Raw genomic sequence first — 18,745 nt, 5'->3', positions numbered from 1 at the left:
ACTTTTCCCCTGGTGTTGCCTTTTTCATGGTGATAATAATAGTGGTGGTAGTGGTGATGATGATGATGTTGGTGATAATGGTTGTGGTGTTGATAATTACTGCAACGATGACGACGATGAAAATGATGATGATTGAATGCAGCATTCATTAGCAGACTCAGTGATATTCATAACCACACTTTCAAATCATTCTCATATGCTGTAATACGTTTTATGTACAAAAAAATGTAACTGTTACTTGTGTAGGAATATTTACAAAACATTTCCACTTGTGTTCAAGTATTTGAAGAGAAAATCTATCTTAAATGCAAAGGTGAATGTAGTTATACGTATGATATAAAGTAAAATGTAATTATTTTGTATAACATCAATATTTAAAGCGTGACTGACAGTATATATATTATCTATACATTATCAAAGAAACAAGGATAAGTATGTCACATCTCCCAAAATCGCAGTCACAGCACGCGGACCAACACACACATACACTTACAAAGCAAACACACGGGGACAAAACGAACAAATATAGGAACAAATAGGGGCACCACCTTGGAACGGTCAGTGGCAAGACAACACTAGCGGGCGAAAACAGGTTTATGGTGCGTACGTTACCTCACTCTTAACCCCAACCATGTTCCGAATTCACCGTAAAGTGTAAAAAAAGCAATCCTCTCTACATACGCAGTAGTAATAAAAGGCATGGCCTGTAAAACATAAAAAATGTTTTTGTGAATTTATATAAAAGCAAACATTGAGAACCCAAAACGCATGTACTCAGTGCCTTTGCAGAAGACAGAGCATCAAAAAGAACACCCTTAAGGGTCCAACGGAACAGGCCAGAAGACAGAAATAACAACAGTTTAGTCCCAATGAGATTTAAGAAATGCCTGTCATAGAGTCATCCACCTCTCATACTGACTTTTTACGAATTTTGTAATCCAAATCCCCTTAAAAAGCGTATTTGAAATACCTTCAAACAGAGGTTTCATTAAATTACTACTGAACTTTAATCCAAATCTAGATTACGATAGTAGAATTTAGCAAAATATATTTACGCAATTTATAATAACGGTTACATTGCTGAAGAAGTTTATTTGTAATATGCTGATTAGGTTCATTGTAATCCTCAACATGATTACATGCTCTGGCATACTAAATTAACAGAGAAATATATATCCAGGGAAAACAGCCCCATCCATATGGGGGAGATTTACAATACAAAAGCTAAAATCATCCTTTTTGTCATTTTTAGCTCACCTGAGCACGAAGTGCTCAAAGGTGAGCTTTAGTGATCGCCCTGTGTCCGTCGTCGTCCGTCAGTCGTCCGTCGTCAACAGTTTGACTCTAGAGGCCACAATTTTGGCCCAAACTTAATGAAACTTGGCCAGAATGTTACCCTCAATAAAATCTTGGATGAGTTCGATATTGCGTCATCTGGGGTCAAAAACTAGGTCACCAGGTCAAATCAAAGGAAAAGCTTGTTAACACTCTGGAGGTCACATTTTTTGGCCAATCTTAATGAAAATTTATCAAAATGTTACCTTCAATAAAATCTTGGAGGAGTTGATATTGGGTCATCTGGGGTCAAAACCCAGGTCACCAGGTCAAATCAAAGGAAAAGCTTGTTAACACTTAAGGTCACATTGGGCCAATCTTAATGAAATTGGTCAGATGTACATCATAAGTCGGGACGAGTTCGATATAATATCCAGGTAAAACTGGTCACAGGTCAATCGGAAAAGTTTTAACACTGTAGAGGCAATATACTGATCGTCATATCTTGGTCGATTATCTATATTCAGTTCAATTTAATCTGGGTTATGTAGAATTAAAAACTAGGTCACCAGGTTAAATTGAAGGAAAAACTAGTTTACACTGTAGAGGCCACATTTATGACCATATATAAATGAAACTTTGTCAGAGTGTTAATCTTGATGATTTATAAGTCATGTTCAAATCTAGGTCAGGTCGGGTTAAAAATTAGGTCACTAGGTCAAATCAAAGGAAAAGCTTGTTAACACACTAGATGCCACATTTATGACTGTATCTTCACGAAACTTAGTCAGAATGTTAATCTTGGTGATCTTAAGGTTAAGGTGGAATCTAGGTCATGACTGTTCAAAAACTAGGTCACTGGGTCAAATCAAAGGAAAAACTAATTAACACTTTAGAGGCCACATTTATGACCATATCTTAATGAAACTTGGTCAGAATGTTAATCTTGATGATCTTTAGGTGATTAGGTCAGGTGAGCGATACAGGGCCTTCATGGCCCTCTTGTTTTAGTATGCATGATTACACGCTCTGACATGCCGAATTAACAGAGTAATGTATATCTTCATCAATCACAGGTTCTTCAAAATCACGAGACGCACCTCTGATTTATTTCATTTGTTTATTTGGTGAGCATGCCAGTCAATGTTCACCATTTTTCGGCACGCCGAATTTGAAACTTCAAACAACTTCTAAGGGAAATACTTGCTAGCAATGAATTAAGAAGATATTGCATAACTTCGAATAATAAAGATTTATTTCTGTCTTTAGATGCTTATAACTATCCTCAAGAAGAAATAAAATTCTCGTAATTCGGCTCGATATCGGAAAGGACGTGGCACGCTTTTCATGGCCGATTTTGATTGGTTCGCGAAGATTTGTCGCGAAACCTCGCTGATTGGCTGAAAGTTTTACCAGTAATGTAACCAAACTAAAAATATGGGCGGAATGTGCAAGAGGTTCAACCAGGGAACAATGATAAGATGTATCCCGAGGTACATCCCCATCCAAATGTGGGAGATTTACAATACTAGAATAAAATGATCCCTCTTGTCATACAACCTTCGTCACAGGTACACATAGTATAAATGTTTTTTTAACAACGCAGCTAATGAAAACGCTTTACCGCAACTGAAAGTTTAAAATATGCAGTCTCCCTGGGAAAAGTATTTGAATTAGGGCATTTAGTCACTTATCATATTATGTGGTAAAGCGGTATTCTAAGAAGGAAAAAAGCGTATGTACTGACTGAAGATACCTTGTAATTATTGACTTTAAACTTATTCAGGATTTCGCTAGAATTTTTAACCGACTGAAATAAGTTTTACCAGGGTTTTCGCATAATTTTTCGCAGTACCTTTTCACGTGGGCTTTTAAAGCAGTAAGACATGATATTAATAACTAAGAAATACTTGTAGTGATACAAGAGCTTGATTAGCGGGGAAACGAGTTTAATATGGTTATTTATGCAATTTAGGAATCCAATACATGGTTTGAAGTTTTAACATTTGTTGATCATCTGTACGAACTTTGGAATTAGAAACACTAACGGAAAATACTTTATACAATAAAAATACTTTGAAGTAAACATTGGGTTAGTTCCCTTTAATATAACCTGAAACCAAATATTGCGAGGACAGAGAATCTATTTTATTGTTCTGCAGCCACACATTTACATCTTCAGAGAAAATAAATCACAAACAATCAAGCACTTGAGTATACTTTGATCTGAATTGAACATCCATATGTTCGTAGAACAATAAAATAATACAAAATAATACGAACATCACTGGTTTTGTCAGCTAGTCAATGAATCAATACTTTATCAAACTTACTGGCTAGTGATACAATGTTGTTTATACGATGTCCCTCATTAAGCAATCATTTTATCACATTTGTAGGAACAGTTCATATAATATTGTCAACAGGTAGCATATGTCGTATACACTGATATTTCTGTATATTTTAACATGGCATCAATTACTATATTTTGGATATCACTTCTGGCATTGATTTGGATTAATATGCTGTTGGTGGACATTACTAGTTAGTATACGCCATCGGTAAGATCAAAATCTTGTTTTTGATAGAACACAGTTGAACCGTAAGTTGTTGATTGTTCTCAACATCAATAGAAATTATTTGAAAAGGTATTTTTTTGTAGTTTACATTTATTGGTTGCATAAGTATAATGGACGTCGCATGACTTGGCTTCTGTTACAGTATGCAGTGTTCTTATAGTGATACTTCTTATAAATTTAGTTCGCCTATAACAAACGGAATAGTGTTAGACAAGGAAACTTTGAAAGTATGCACATTTTACAATGACACATATAACAAAGCAAAGATAGAACAATTTTACTGAAGTTTGAGATTTTATCTTTAGCGGATGTTTGTGAAAAGGAGGGTACTAATTACGAATAAAAATATAATATACTTTTTCCATTCAAGTTTCAAAATCAATTTGCAAATAATGGAAACAATCACTAATGTTTAGAGATTATACCTGAACACATTCTTGCATAGTTAGTTCATCTATATCTGTCCATAAAAAGACAAAAATGAACAATGGTTCATGGGAAAATATCAGTTATTCTTTCGCACATGTGCAGTACACATTAGCGTTATTAGCCTTGCGTCTGAATACGCAGAGAAATCTTGAAATGTACTGGTTGAACGTTTGTTGTATATATTATATTCTGAACCCAATGATCCGCTTATTTGCAAAAGTGTTTTCTAAGGCGGAATAGGCCCAACACGGCAAAAAATGAAAATGTTCCAGGCTCAGTTTGATTGAACCTGCTCATGGACGGTACTGGAAATGCAAGTTATAGTCTTCATCCTCTAGCCCTGGGCTGACTATAACTAAGCATTAAACTTTAAGTTTCCACTTAACTTCATTCAATTAAAGAGTGCGATTATCCGTTTTACCTTGTTTTGGTGTTTTGTAGACTTAAAATAGATACGAATGTAAAATCAACTGAAATGATTTGAACAAAATACATTAAGTTAGGACAAAAGCAGCATATCTTGTAGTATTGACAAATTGTCGACAAAAAATCCTTTTGCAGTGGCTTGTTAAGACTTAGTCTGAGACCCTTTTTATATCATTATGCGATCCATATTCATCACGTAAATAGAAAATCTAGAACAGAATAAAACAGATACCTGGATTGCTTTTTCATTACGGTATCACAGTAATCATTTCTGCAAGGCTATATACAACTCTAGCAGTAAACTCAATATTTATTATTGAAATTATCTAATTACTTGCTGCATACGACAAATAATGGTAAACATTTTCATAATTTAACATCTACATTAGGTTTGTAGTCATTGATGTAACATAACAGGTACCTATAAATGTTAGCAATTTATTTAAATAATAGCAATGTGTAAATTTTGCCGATATTGTGAGATGTCACTAAATTATATTCTGGTACTTACAACATGTGTAAATGATGACTTCTGCTCAACCCGGGGCTAGAGGGCGTGGACGGTAGCTTGCACTTCCACTACCGTCCACGAACAGGCTAAATCAAACAGAGCCTGCGACATTTTCGTTTATGTCGTGTTGGGCGACCTGTGGTTTTCCACTTTTTTATTTTAAATGTTTTTCGTAATCTAATAATGATTTCAAAGCATTGCAGCTGTCATTTAATCATTTCAGATTCATTTTAAGACATATCAAATGTGCATCAGTTAAGGCGAACAGAATCGATTTCAGTCACTGTGTTACATAGCATTATTTAGATGGGCATGGATAATTCAATAGGTACTGCCCCTGACTGCCAAGGTTATGATTAACAAGAAAGAGGAATCTTTTCACCTAAGAAATAAGGTCCAAAACCATTGGTTCATAACAACAAATTCCTGCGAGGAATTCCTTAATGGCAATATGATTTAAACAAGTTAGAAGTGGAATGTAAAATTAGGTCTTGTTCTCGTCCCACTGCTGAGATCAATGATTTTACTAAACATGTTTTCTTAAGAAGCTTTTTCCTGACGGGTCGCAAAAATATATAGAACATATTTTTCCTCTTAAATAAATTGATAAATGCTAGTTCATGAGCACTTCGACTTCCATGCTTATTAATTTTACCGTTGCAATACTGACTGGAAATAATACAAACATAATTATTTTGTACTCGTATTTTCACAATGATGATAAAAACGATGATGTTTATTGTGCCTTTAGGACGTTTATTCAAGCATTACCGCTACTGGATTATTTAAACAGTGCATATTTGAAAGAAAGCTCTTTTCAGGTATTTTAGTGAAACAGAACTAAAGGCGTTGTATTTTTGTAAAACCTGTTCTGCTCTAAACCTTCTTTTTTGTCTTCACAGTCATTTGTATCAGGCAGTGTGCAGTAACTGAACAGAATTGATTTTATTTTGATTTATTATCATATGATGCGGAAAATTTAACAGCTTTAGTATTGCTGCTGAGACAGTTGATTGTATTTGAAAAATGGTTTTAAATGTAATTCTGCAGCTTATGCGCACAGCGTAGTTAAATAAATTGGATGAATTAGTGCCTGATTTGGCTGTTTTATTTATTTGTTTGTTTTTTGTTTCGACTATTCGACTATAGTTATTAAACAACTTGTAGCTGTGTTGTAATTCAAATAGTATATTACAACCTATGCTTCTGAAGAGAGCTAAGGGGTGCAGAGATGCATGATGATTTTTTTGACTCTTGTTATCGTCGTATTATATAATTATGTTTACAAATTATGGAAAACAAAGAAGCAGATCAAGCTATCAGAGATAATATTGTATTTTGCTTTAATTGGTTCAGTTGTGTACATTGATATGACACACCTGGGTTTCTAAAGTAACAATTACATATATTCACCTTCATTCAGATTCTACGAATTGTTCTCAAGATACATTCTATATTAGATATTTTTCATACATACATATCTACATGTTATTAACTGGTACGACCAGAATAAAGTTCATGCTGAAATAAATGAATATTTTAGAATATATTACAATTTACCGTTTCACAATTAAAAGTCAATGCGACTGCCATCTTATTATCCGTTGCAGTTGTACGCTCTACTTTCCGCATTTTTCTAACCAGCGCGTCCCTATTTTTGTATGCTGTCCGAAAAAAGTGCGCGCCGTTATTCACCAGGTTTTCAAATGACATAAAAATGACTTTATTTTGAGAAAACGTCTTCCGCAATAAATACGAGTGTGTTTTGCCTACCTAGCAGAGAAGTACACATTTGTCGCAGCACACGCTAGGGATCGTCTCTCTCAAGGGAAAAACCTTACCTAGTGTGCACTTTGGTGAGCACTGTTACGACGTCTTAGTACCTGGAAATACGACAAAATCTATTTGTCACCGCGAGATATTTTGACCGTGATAAACAAGCAAAATGCTTTTACATGTCTGTCTGGATAATAGCTATTTTCCCAACCCTCGGGACAACATGGATAAAATAGAGAAAAGTGGAAACTTCACAGGTCGCTCAACACGACAAAAACGAAAATGTTACAGGCTCGGTTTGATTGAGCCTGTTCATGGACGGTAGTGGAAATGCATGCTACCGTTCACGCCCTCTAGCCCCGGGTTGAGCAGAACTCAACATTTACACATGCTAAAAGTACAAAAAGCAATTTAGAGACATCCGCAGATGTATTCAAACGGCAGTGAACATGGAACCTTCAATGATACATGTGTTGAGGCGTGTAATTCCATGAAGAGCGGCGTTTGGTCCCCAGATAAAGTAAAGGGTTTGCCCCAAACGAGAAAACAATGGGCAGAACTAAACAAACTGGAATTTAGGAAGGGGATCTGAGGTAAAAACCACGCTAACTCTACTCTGTCCCCCGGTTAGAGAATATCCTGTCTTACACAGGCCATGCGGCATCTTTTTATTATATATGGTTAGTAAATAAAAGCTCTGCTGTAACGCTGTGGTTATAGAAAAAGGTCATTATTGACATATCTATAGATATATGAGAACGGAAAAAAGAAGGAATGTTAGGGAAACTACATGATTACTGGGATTACTTACTAAATTTACTAAATTTTCTCAACATTTCTCATTGTGTGTGAGAACCTAATTAATAGTTGGCTTGAGAGAACAGCTCAATAATTCAAGCTCTTTTAATGACTACAAATGCCATTTATTTTGTTTTAAACAATCGAAAAGTGTAAGCCACATCTTTACAATAATTGTGCAATTATTTATAGATTCCCGGAGAAATTATATTCGGGATCATTCAGTTTTGCGAAATTAGTCATGCTACACTGACAGTTAAATATGAAACTGTGGTACTTTGCTGAATACTCGGGAGCAGATTATACGAGATTTTAGTTTAGAAACAATTAATTGTGTTCTGTATTTAAAAAGAAAACTCGTAATTTAAGGTATATTAAAAAGAATATATTCATAATTATCTTTGTGTAATCATATAACTCATCTGCAGCTTTGTTTAAAAGTTGATTGCGTTATCGTGTGTATGCTATGCGAAGGGACGTTAAACACATGCGTTTACTTCAATGAATTGCAATTTTTAAGAATTATTTATTAATTCACTTAAGTCTCGATAATTTTTTCATCATTTCAGTCAAGTTTGGCTATGCTTATTTACATATAAGAGGCAGTGCCCTTTATATGAAATTATCAGCCTGTGTTAATACTGTGCCTGCAATCTTCGAAGTAATGTAACACTTACTTCTAAACATGAGCATTTCATTTAATTATTGCCAAATACAGCATCAGTGTGTAAATTTGAAAAATTGTGTAAATTTGTTTCACCAGATACGTTATATTAAATTTGCATATCGTTATAGTCATCTAATGTTTTTTCCAAGCATTGCAGCTGTCACTGAATTATTAACACCATTTTAATGCATACGTATGAATGTGGCAGACAGAATACGTTGCACTTACTGTTGATTCTTGGTGTTATAACCAGATTAAAAGCAAATTAAGACAATATCATCAGACTGCTTTACATTTTCAACTAAAAATTCTACATAAACGTGCCATACGCTCTCTGTTTTATTCGAAATGCTATATGAAAAACGGTCATTTACTTATACCAGTGGGAAACCTCTTTTTTTCTCTTGTACAGCAATGAAAATACGGGACGTCTTTAAAACACATATATCAGTGTGAGCTTTCAATTATACAGAGTAATATAATTACACTAGTAGATTTGCAACTTCACTTGCATTTCGAGCAGAACTTAATTTGATTTTTCAACAAAATGGAATTACGTCAGAGTGTGATATTGAACGTGTCCACGACTGTGGCAGTAATAGTAATTTATGCATGTTACCTTACAGTTTTCTAAAACAAAATTCCTGTTTAAATTTTTTGTGGCAATAATAATAGTTTATTATCATAGAAAATGCATGTTACCTCAATAGTCGGTAAAACAAAATTCCTGTTTCAATTTTTCTATACGAGACTGTCAAACAGTTTTCGTACGTTAAGTAAATTGGAAAGAATTCAGAATTTATATATAAATCTCACAGCTTTCAATCGTACAAGGAAAATACCTTAACATTTTAAAATCAAAACAAGATAAATAACAGTAAAATAGATACCGGATATATACAATAGATCTTTTATTGTAATTCTATGCAAAATTTCTCCTCTCTTCGTTGCTAGATAATAAAAGGTGTTACTTTGGTACTGTTGTTTTAACCAGGAACAAAGTTGAAAAATATTCAGAAATTATCTGAAAGTACAATAAAAGTAAACAAATCTCCTTCCGAACTTATTTCGGGCACGTACTATTATATTGGAATAAAGTTCTTTTAACACTATTAAAACATGTTTTACCTTGACGGTTTCGACAACTTTCTGTTGTCTTCCTAAAAAGTTTCGTACTGCGACTTTAGTACATCCGCCTTCCTGAAATCAGCAGTACAGCTTTTCTAATGAATACATTGGATTTTGCACCTTCATAGATGAGGACAGGTAACTACTTCACAAATTATTCAGTTGTAGAAGTGAACCAAAACAAAACGTACTTGAAATCTAGAACGCTTGAGTACATTTGAATTACATCATACATGTGTAACAACCTCTATTTTTAAAAAGCTGACCGGTTGGAAATTAAGATATCCGAAAATAGTGCCTGAGATGTCTTGAAATTTCATGTTAATTGCCAGACTCTGTTCAATATGATTATGTTGCAATGTACACATACCATTTAACGTCCATGATAGGAGAATGTCCAAATATCTACCAGATCAGACTCCTTCTTGTTGAGATGATACAGCGTCTGCTGCAGATTCATAATCCACAAATGTCGAGCAATGAGCAATGTACACAATACCTACCTCAGCAAATATCCCGATAAGAGCTATAACTTTGCTATTATACGACGATAGAAGAGAACGTTTCAGTTGAACCCACATTTATTGTACAATATATCTTCTTGTATTCCGTGTTCTTACCTTATGATAATCTGAAACAAAAAATGTGAAATTTAAAACCGAATGGACATGTAAAGATTGCTGAACTCTCGCTAACGCATCTTCTGTCAGTAGTCTTTCAAAAATGCAATAACATGTAACTGTAAGTTTTGCCTCTCCACCGTTAAGTTAGTGTTATTATAACAATCTAACCAGTAGCTGGGGGTTCGCAGCACACCGTCTGGTATATATTTCCACTGCAGAGTTAATGTGTAATGTGTTTGACTCTGGTGGCTTTTGCAGTGCTCAGAACTCTTGAGAACTTTCTTTTTTTTCTTTATATATATTTTGTTACCATTCTGAACGGTACATGTTTATTATTCTGACACCGTCATTGAGTTCATTATTATACGTCTAACCAACTATGTTAACCACTCGAGAACCGGCAATGATGCTGGCCAGACGCCCTATTTGACAAATTCCAATCAATTTGAGATGCGATTAGTGAATCTAATACGATTTATCAAACCAATCTAGTCAGTGGCGTCGGTTTGAGTCAAGTGGTTTTCAACTATAGCACGGAAGTAAGTCAGTTACAATTATTTGTCTGCGAAATTTCATTGATGGACAATGTAAATATTACGAAATTCTCCATAATCCTTGCAAAGTGCCTCTGGTTTGCTTCGAACCCGGGTCGCTTGGATGCTACTGTTGTAATCTGTTAGTATGGTGGTAGTTGACCAAAACTTTGTTTGACGTGAAAATACTGTCTGTTATTATTATTATTTTTTACTACAGTATGTGTTAATAAACTAAGGAAAGACCGACATCTAACCAGCTACTTTAACAATCTGAGGACTAGTAATGGCGCCATACAGACATGTTATTTGACGAATTACAATCAAGCCAGTCAATAAGGCTTGCAATTTGTGTGTAGAATAGACCCTCTAGAACGTGAAAATAGTTATAAGATCTAGAATAGACAAGAAATGAAGAAATATCATTGAAATTTTGTATAACCGTAGGACGTTTTTGTTAAAAGATATCTTGATCAATTTTGTCTGGTTTCATGTTATATTCTCACACAATACATTTTAATGCATTCACTTTTAACTGTGTAAACAATTCTTTATAAAGGTAGACAAACAGCAGCCAATAAAATTCTTAAAATGTCACGAGTATTTTCCCGTTTGATCTTTACTTATTAAAGGTATACCCTTTTAATGTTGACAAAGAAAATGGTTCTAGTTAGAAAAAAATGTTACCATCTTTGAAATTTCTTTTTCAGCAGTTGTTTTATTGTTAGAAAAAGTCTTGTAACTTCTCTTATCAACAATGCTTGTAGAATAAATGACAAGTGAGGGTAAGATATATGGAGTGCACATATTTCATCAGTATCAGTCTCGTGCTTTAAGTTATTTCAGACTCTTCCAAAGGACATCATACATTGTACCTTGATAGTAGTATATAGATTTTAAGAGACTGCACGTATAAACCATGGTAAGACGTTACTAGCCCCGGGCCTGTATTGTCTGAAACTTAGACTCGTAAGAGGTGCCAAATTGCGGTCTTATTGTTTAGTTTGACTTTGCTTATCTGAACCACACTCGAGTCCGCTGACAAAAATAACAATATGGGTGTCATATGAGGAGACACGGTAGTGACCCCAATGACGCTTGAACCAAAAACCCCCTGATTTTACGATCGGCACCTTAACCATTAGAGTAGCGCTGATATCAATTTGCAATATTTTTAAAGTACAATTTTAGAGACGGAACTCTAAAAAAGTTCTATTACAATATCACATACGGTGGTATGTTTAGGACAAGTATTTATTTTTTAAATACTATATTATCTCGTGCGTACGTAGAGCAACGTGAAAATTTAGGATTTTAAGTCCAAGTAAATTTCAGACTTAAAGGCACTGACCTCCAGATTTTGGCCTAAAAATGATCTTTCTGTAGAATTGGTTTGGTAATATTATGAACATTTGGACATGATTTTCTGTTTCTAATCTATCTTAAAAATGCCAAAATCAAGAAAAAATTATGCCCGAGCCGGGAATCGAACCCGCGTGGCTGTGGCAATAAACATTTCCCTGTGGTCTTTGACCAAGACACCACGTGACCACGGTGGAATACGTACTTACCGACCGTTATACCCCAGTCACACATACGGCGCGGAAAGCTACGTCTAGCCACGGATAAAAACGTAGTAATCCGTATCTATCCGTATTGAAACGTACCTTAGACGTACCTTAAAGTAGTAATCCGTATCAATTCGTACCAATCCGTACGGCTCAAGTACGGATCGATACGGGTTACTACGTTTCTATCCGTAGCTGGATGTAGCTATTTGCGCCGTATGTGTGACTGTGGTATTAAATATAAAGATTTATAATTAAGGCAGTTTACCTCCGGCACCCAGTTACAATCGCTATTCAGTTTTGAATGGAAAACATAGTAAAACTAATTAATTTTTATGTGTTTCCGTAACTTATAATCGGTCAGTAACTAAGTTTTAAAGCCTTCTTAAGAAATATAGCAATAATTTTCTGATATCTACTAAAATATCTTTTTTATTGTCGTACGATCTGAAGGTAGGTGCCTTTTAAAAGGTCGATATACCCGTAAAACCAAAATACAGCTCTCAAATATATACATAAATTTACCATTCATCAGTACATGTTGAGAAATTATATTTCTGTTTTCATGTTACTGACAGTACATTGTATATACGAAATAAATTATCCCCAATAATTAACATAGAGTCACGACTTTTATTGTTAAAGCGTCTTTTAAAAGCTAAATACCCTTATTGAAACAGCGCTGTCACAAAATAGCGCGAGACTACATTGTATTGATATAACTATTTATGAAATGTTTAAATTACCGCTGTATTGTGATTTAAATGCAAATTATATTTGAATAGTGCTCAAATAAAGGAAAACAATAACTTGAATAAGTTGGAAATTTTAATGTAGATAGGTAGCATAAGTAGATTCAAGGAAAATGAAAAATATCGCTGGTTTTTAAGGATTATATTGTAGTACATACGTCAAAAATATATTTCTTAGATGATACTCAAAATGCCTAGTCTTTCTTTCTGCCAGATAAACAGTTCCCGTTTTACAGGATTTTTGTTTTGCGTCAGTTTTATACCTAGAGAACTATTTTCTGATCAAATATTTTAACAAACAATGTTATTTCTGTTTCACATCTTTCCAATTGTTTAAAATTAACAAAAATATCTACATTTTGTAGTTCCTGGCCGATGAAAATATATATGCAATAACATATCTTATAATCGTTATGAATTAAACAGGTGTATATTACCTTAATATCTCACTTCAACAATTCACTAAAAAACAAGAATTAATTATTGCAAGATATCACAGCATTGTTAAAATGTCTGTAATAGATGCTGTATCAGGAATACCCCTAAAATTACGGCAATATAATATAATATAATATAATAATAATATAATTTATAAATGAACAATTTAAATATGTAATGTAATGTAATATAAAAATAGTATCAAGTTTAAAAATGATAATAAGGATGACGATGATGTTAATGATGATGATAAAATAACATTGTATTTTAAAATGTGATTATGAAATAAGTAATACTAATCTAATTATTACTATAAAGTTTTGACAACATAATGAGCGAATGCTGTGTATATAGCTACTGTTGTATAACTGTATATGCATGTATTGATTGTATTGATCCTAAATCGTATAAAAGTCGTTTTTCTTTATATACGCAAGTTGTAATCAAAATGAAGTTCTCTTCCTTTATAAGACAGGAATTAAAGTCAGCACGATTTCATTCAATAAGAAGTAAATATATTAATGTTAAGTACATTTACTACCTTAAGTATATACATGAAATTGACGGTTAAATCATACGACACAAATATATGGTTGTATCAATCAAAATGCATTTAGGAGAAGACCTTTATAAGCTTAGCTTTCGGATCTAATCCTTTTTCAACATGTATGATAACAATATTGTAAATTGTAAATTGTAAATTGTATTATGCACATATGTTTGAAATAAAATATGTTTAAACTAATCAAAATGCATGTTGTATGTCGGTGTTCACAAATATTATGTAGAGGGTTCTTGTATAAAAAGGGCCTTTGTGTTCTGTTCCTACCGTTATATATAACATATGACATGACTGTTACGTTAGTTAACGGTCTCTGACTCACTTTAATTAAAGTGTTGTGTTAAAATTAGGTTCGCACGCACGGATGCACGCACGCACGCACATCTGATATCACAGCCAGTGTGCGCTACCCTTGGTAACAGGTATAACAGATACAAAGTAACAGTTTAAATGTCACTAACATGTTAGATACCTGTATATAAAGATGAGCATTATAACGTGGATACTTCATCAACAATAGAATTGCTTTGATTTATTCATTTTTTATGCAAAATTTTATTTTTATTTTCTGTGTATGTTTGCACGTTATATAAAATAGAACAGTAGTTATTTGAATTATTGAGTGTCGTTAATTGCGCAGCGATAATGGTTATTTTTCAATCTTTAGAAAAAATATTGTCCGTCTTTATAATCCTATGAAAATACTACTTTCAATTTGGTACACTAATCAAAAGGGCATGTACACGACCCTATTGATGAATACAATAGAGGAGAAACGGTTACGTGTCACATTATATTCAAAAGTAGTTTACATATATTTTGAAATTTCATAGTGTATTAACAAAGAAGATGTCCCTAAATAGAAATTATCTACATTTCTATATCGGTGTTTAAAGTCGTTGAAAAGATTGAAAAATACGCTTTTTTAATGTTTACAAGAAATAAGTAAATATCGATGGATTTAATTTTTTACAATTAACTTACGTTAAACAAATACTAGTGCTTTGGGAAATAATGATAACATGAATTGGAAGTTTAAACATCTGGATTAAATAATTGAGCCGTGCCATGAGAAAACCAACATAGTGGGTGTGCGACCAGCATGGATCCAGACCAGCCTGCGCATTCGCGCAGTCTGGTCAGGCTCCATGCTGTTCGCTTTTATAATCTATTGGAATTGGAGAAACTGTTAGCGAACAGCATGGAGCCTGACCAGACTGCGCGGATGCGCAGGCTGGTCTGGATCCATGCTGGTCGCACACCCACTATGTTGGTTTTCTCATGGCGCGGCTCAATTAAGATTTTACAGCATAATAAAGTATTTTAGTAACACATTGTGTCTAATAATGCTGGATAAAAATGTGTATAAAATGCCACGTCAAGTACTGTAGACGCGCTGCAAGAACGGATTCTGATCACCGACGATGAGATACATAAAGATTTTTTTGTATTTGATAGTGCAGTGTCAATGAATTGTGCGTAAAATTCTGGGAATCGAATGAAATAAACCATTTTGCTTCAAAATACACTGCAAGTTTAATAGACAGTATTCAGCATTACCCAAAAGAAACAGACGCGAAATATGTTACAAGTTACTGTGAAGATGCCCGTGAAATGCAGGGAAGATTTTTATGATGCACTAGATTGATGTAATTTCATTTGCAATAGCACTCCGATATTCCATGACCGGATGCAGAACTGGAAATTTGGACCATGTTTTCAGAACCTATAAACTACATTACTTCCGTTTTCCGCGGTCTAATGGGAAATAATCCTAATAATGAAGAAACGCATGAGCTCGAAAACCAGTCACACGATCAGTCTGAGTTACGTGATCACTCAGAGGCACGTGACAAAACATTTTCAGCAAGTGCATCAACGCAGACACAGAATACAGTAGAATTACAGGAACTTAATGTCAGTAAGCTAAGGGAGACAAACTTCGGTAGAGATGCTGAATACGATGAAAGAGTTAATGAAATGCTTGCAGAAGTTACCAGCAGAGAGACTGGTTACTCCTCTGATACGGACAGTTATGAAAATATTTCTCTAAATAATGACGAAGCATATGAAGATGCATTTAGCCGTAACTCTGATATTAGGGAGAGTGGCACTAGACGACGACATGTTGCTGGACCCAGAGTCCTCACCGCGGACGAAATTCAAATAGAATACGACAAGTCACGTGATCAGTCTTCATCTCTGCCTGGTGATATACAACAAAACGGAGAAGGGAAATTTCGAAATGCTGCATATGCTCTAAATCAAACAAAAGAAACTGATATACGCAGTAGCTCTATAGAGGTTGATTCGGATGGTCCTGCAGGCACGTGCCAGATTAACAAGGGTTTCGTTGATGATGAAACAGTTACATCTCAAGCCCATCTGGAAAAATTGGATGTAATAAAACCACTCCCAAATATCGCTTCAGTCTCAAGAATCATGATGGGAGCAAAAGAAGCAAGGAGTAGGTCTGACAATAGTAGTCATGTAGAAGAGGGTGAAGCAAATAGTACGGACTTACCTAAACGAAAATTTAGCGCAGCAGCAGAATGGTCAAAACTCGCAGAGAATCATGCAATACTACATTCAGGTGGATCCACTACAAGCTTTCTTTCAACAAATCCAACCGTGGCCGCCCGTTTGACTGAATCATACCAAAGAGCTAAACAAAGGGTTGCCTCGAGAAGGCCCACCTTTTATGACGTATTGCGCAAAATTCATGCACAGAAATTAGCAAGGAAATTAAGGTCTTTTATTGACCACAATGTGGAGTCGTCTTTTCAGTTTAAACAACCGAAATATTACATGCATGATTCCAGTTCTAGTGACGAGGATTTCGTACCAAGAGATCCGTACAGTACAGTTACAAGGAAGAGAAAATGGTATGAGCGAAAACCGAAAACGGGCAGTGAAAGATTGATGCAAAATAAATTCTTTGGTAAGATTGAGCTTTACTAGATACTTTATTTAAGGTAATGAATACGTTACGACTATCTGCAAATTATCTATTTTCTTTACGCGATTTTTGGCACTTTCCGTTTCTATATGGAAAGTTGTGAGCGCTTTGAGCTGCTTTACGTCCATAGAAAGCCTGATCGCCGGACGTCATAACGAGGTCACTCCTTATGTTATTTTAGATTACTGAAGCACGTGTTACGCTTTCGGTAAAACTTTCTTTTGTATCTTACTGTCTCAGCGGATATCAGTGTCTGAATTGATCAGCAAAAATAAGGAAATAATTCAGAAATTAAGTAAAATTCCATACATATCACCCTGACCAGCACCAAAATATTTCATCTACTGTGGAATATTAAACAATTATATGGTTTACTGGACCATGCTAAAAACTGTTTGCATTATGTCTGACCGAAGACAAATAATTTTTGCCAGTGACGTATAACCTTTTTTACAAATTATTTTCAAGTTTTGACCTTTAGCCAAGCAAACGTGTGTTGGGTAAAAATGAAGTACAAGTTATGGACCACATACAATAAACAGAATTCTGTGACCATATAATATTGCTTTATATAATAGATATAATAGGTCTACGCACTTCAGCCAAGAGATATTTCATTTCGCAGTATCTTGCCGTTTGAAGCATGTTTCCGCAAAAGGTAGTGGTTAAGAAACACAGCACCTCAATTTCATATAAAACGCAATGTATCGATTTAACAATGAATATAAACTTCACAGGTGTTTCTCCTCTATTCTTATTAATATAAGAGTATGAATCAATGATGCTTTGAACCGTCTCGTATTTCAAGGAGGAAATCCTGGAGTTAGCTATGTTATACACTGCTTTATTTATTTCTAATCAATGTTTTCAAAACTGATATGTACACTCGTTTTCAAAACTAATCGAAATAATATGAAGAAGATAATAAGAACATGTCTTAATAAGAGGGTTGCACAAAATAATATATATAAATATAATATCAAGCAAATGAAATCGGCAAATTATGTATTCGCCGTATGTGATTTCGGCATTCTCCGTATGTGATTTCGGCATTCACCGTATGTGATTTCGGTATGTGATTTCGGCATTCTCAAGTATGTGATTTCGGCATTCTCCGTTTGTGATTTCGGCATTCTCCGTTTGTGATTTCGGCATTCTCCGTTTGTAATTTCGGCATTCACCGTATGTGATTTCGGCATTCTCCGTATGTGATTTCGGCATTCATCGTATGTGATTTATCTCCGTATGTGATTTCGGCAATCTCCGTATGAGATTTCGACATTCTCCGTATGTGATTTCGACATTCTCCGTATGTGGTTTCGGCATTCTCCGGTCTTTACGGAAAGCTATATGTGTGTTCAGCTATAATTACATCCGAAGAATGCCGAAAACTTGGTCCGAATGCTGTCACGTGATCATTTCCTTAACAGTATGGTTTGTCATTTTTATCTTGGATAATAATCCTATAACTTTGTCTTATTTTGAGTCATTCAGGACTGAATTTATTTTCAAAACATGTCTTTAAACTCTTTTGGCCTAAAACATTCTTTGTTTCCGGTAACATGCTCAAAACAAAAAACAAAACAAAAAAATAGGGTAGGTATGTCGGATTTCTTTTTTGGGGGGGCGTGGGGGTATTTTTTATCAAATGAGACTTTTCTGAAATTATTTTTGTGTAAACAGATGAACACACATAAGGGGGTTATACCTTTAGAGCATCA

The 18,745-nt window shown here is 34.6% G+C and overlaps 1 protein-coding gene across 14 annotated transcripts in view; it reads left to right on the top strand.

The window, feature by feature from the left end:
- Positions 1-18,745, top strand: part of LOC123546888 (voltage-dependent calcium channel type A subunit alpha-1-like) — a 363,448-nt gene that overhangs the window by 147,333 nt on the left and 197,370 nt on the right. For 12 of the 14 annotated variants that reach the window (XM_053524565.1, XM_053524561.1, XM_053524564.1 and 9 more), the window contains exon 1: positions 15,416-17,006. The exons of 1 other annotated variant lie outside the window; for it this stretch is intronic. In XM_053524565.1, the coding sequence (XP_053380540.1) occupies positions 15,779-17,006 (1,228 nt within the window). In that variant the 5' untranslated portion in view covers positions 15,416-15,778. Of the gene's footprint in view, positions 1-15,415; positions 17,007-18,745 lie in introns of those variants that run through there. One more of the 14 variants, XM_053524567.1, reaches the window with a different exon arrangement.

Source organism: Mercenaria mercenaria, chromosome 15 (genome assembly GCF_021730395.1).
Source record: "Mercenaria mercenaria strain notata chromosome 15, MADL_Memer_1, whole genome shotgun sequence".
Taxonomy (NCBI): Eukaryota; Metazoa; Mollusca; class Bivalvia; order Venerida; family Veneridae; genus Mercenaria; species Mercenaria mercenaria.
Note: the sequence above shows the minus strand (reverse complement) of the source record. Positions and strands in the feature narration are given on the sequence as shown.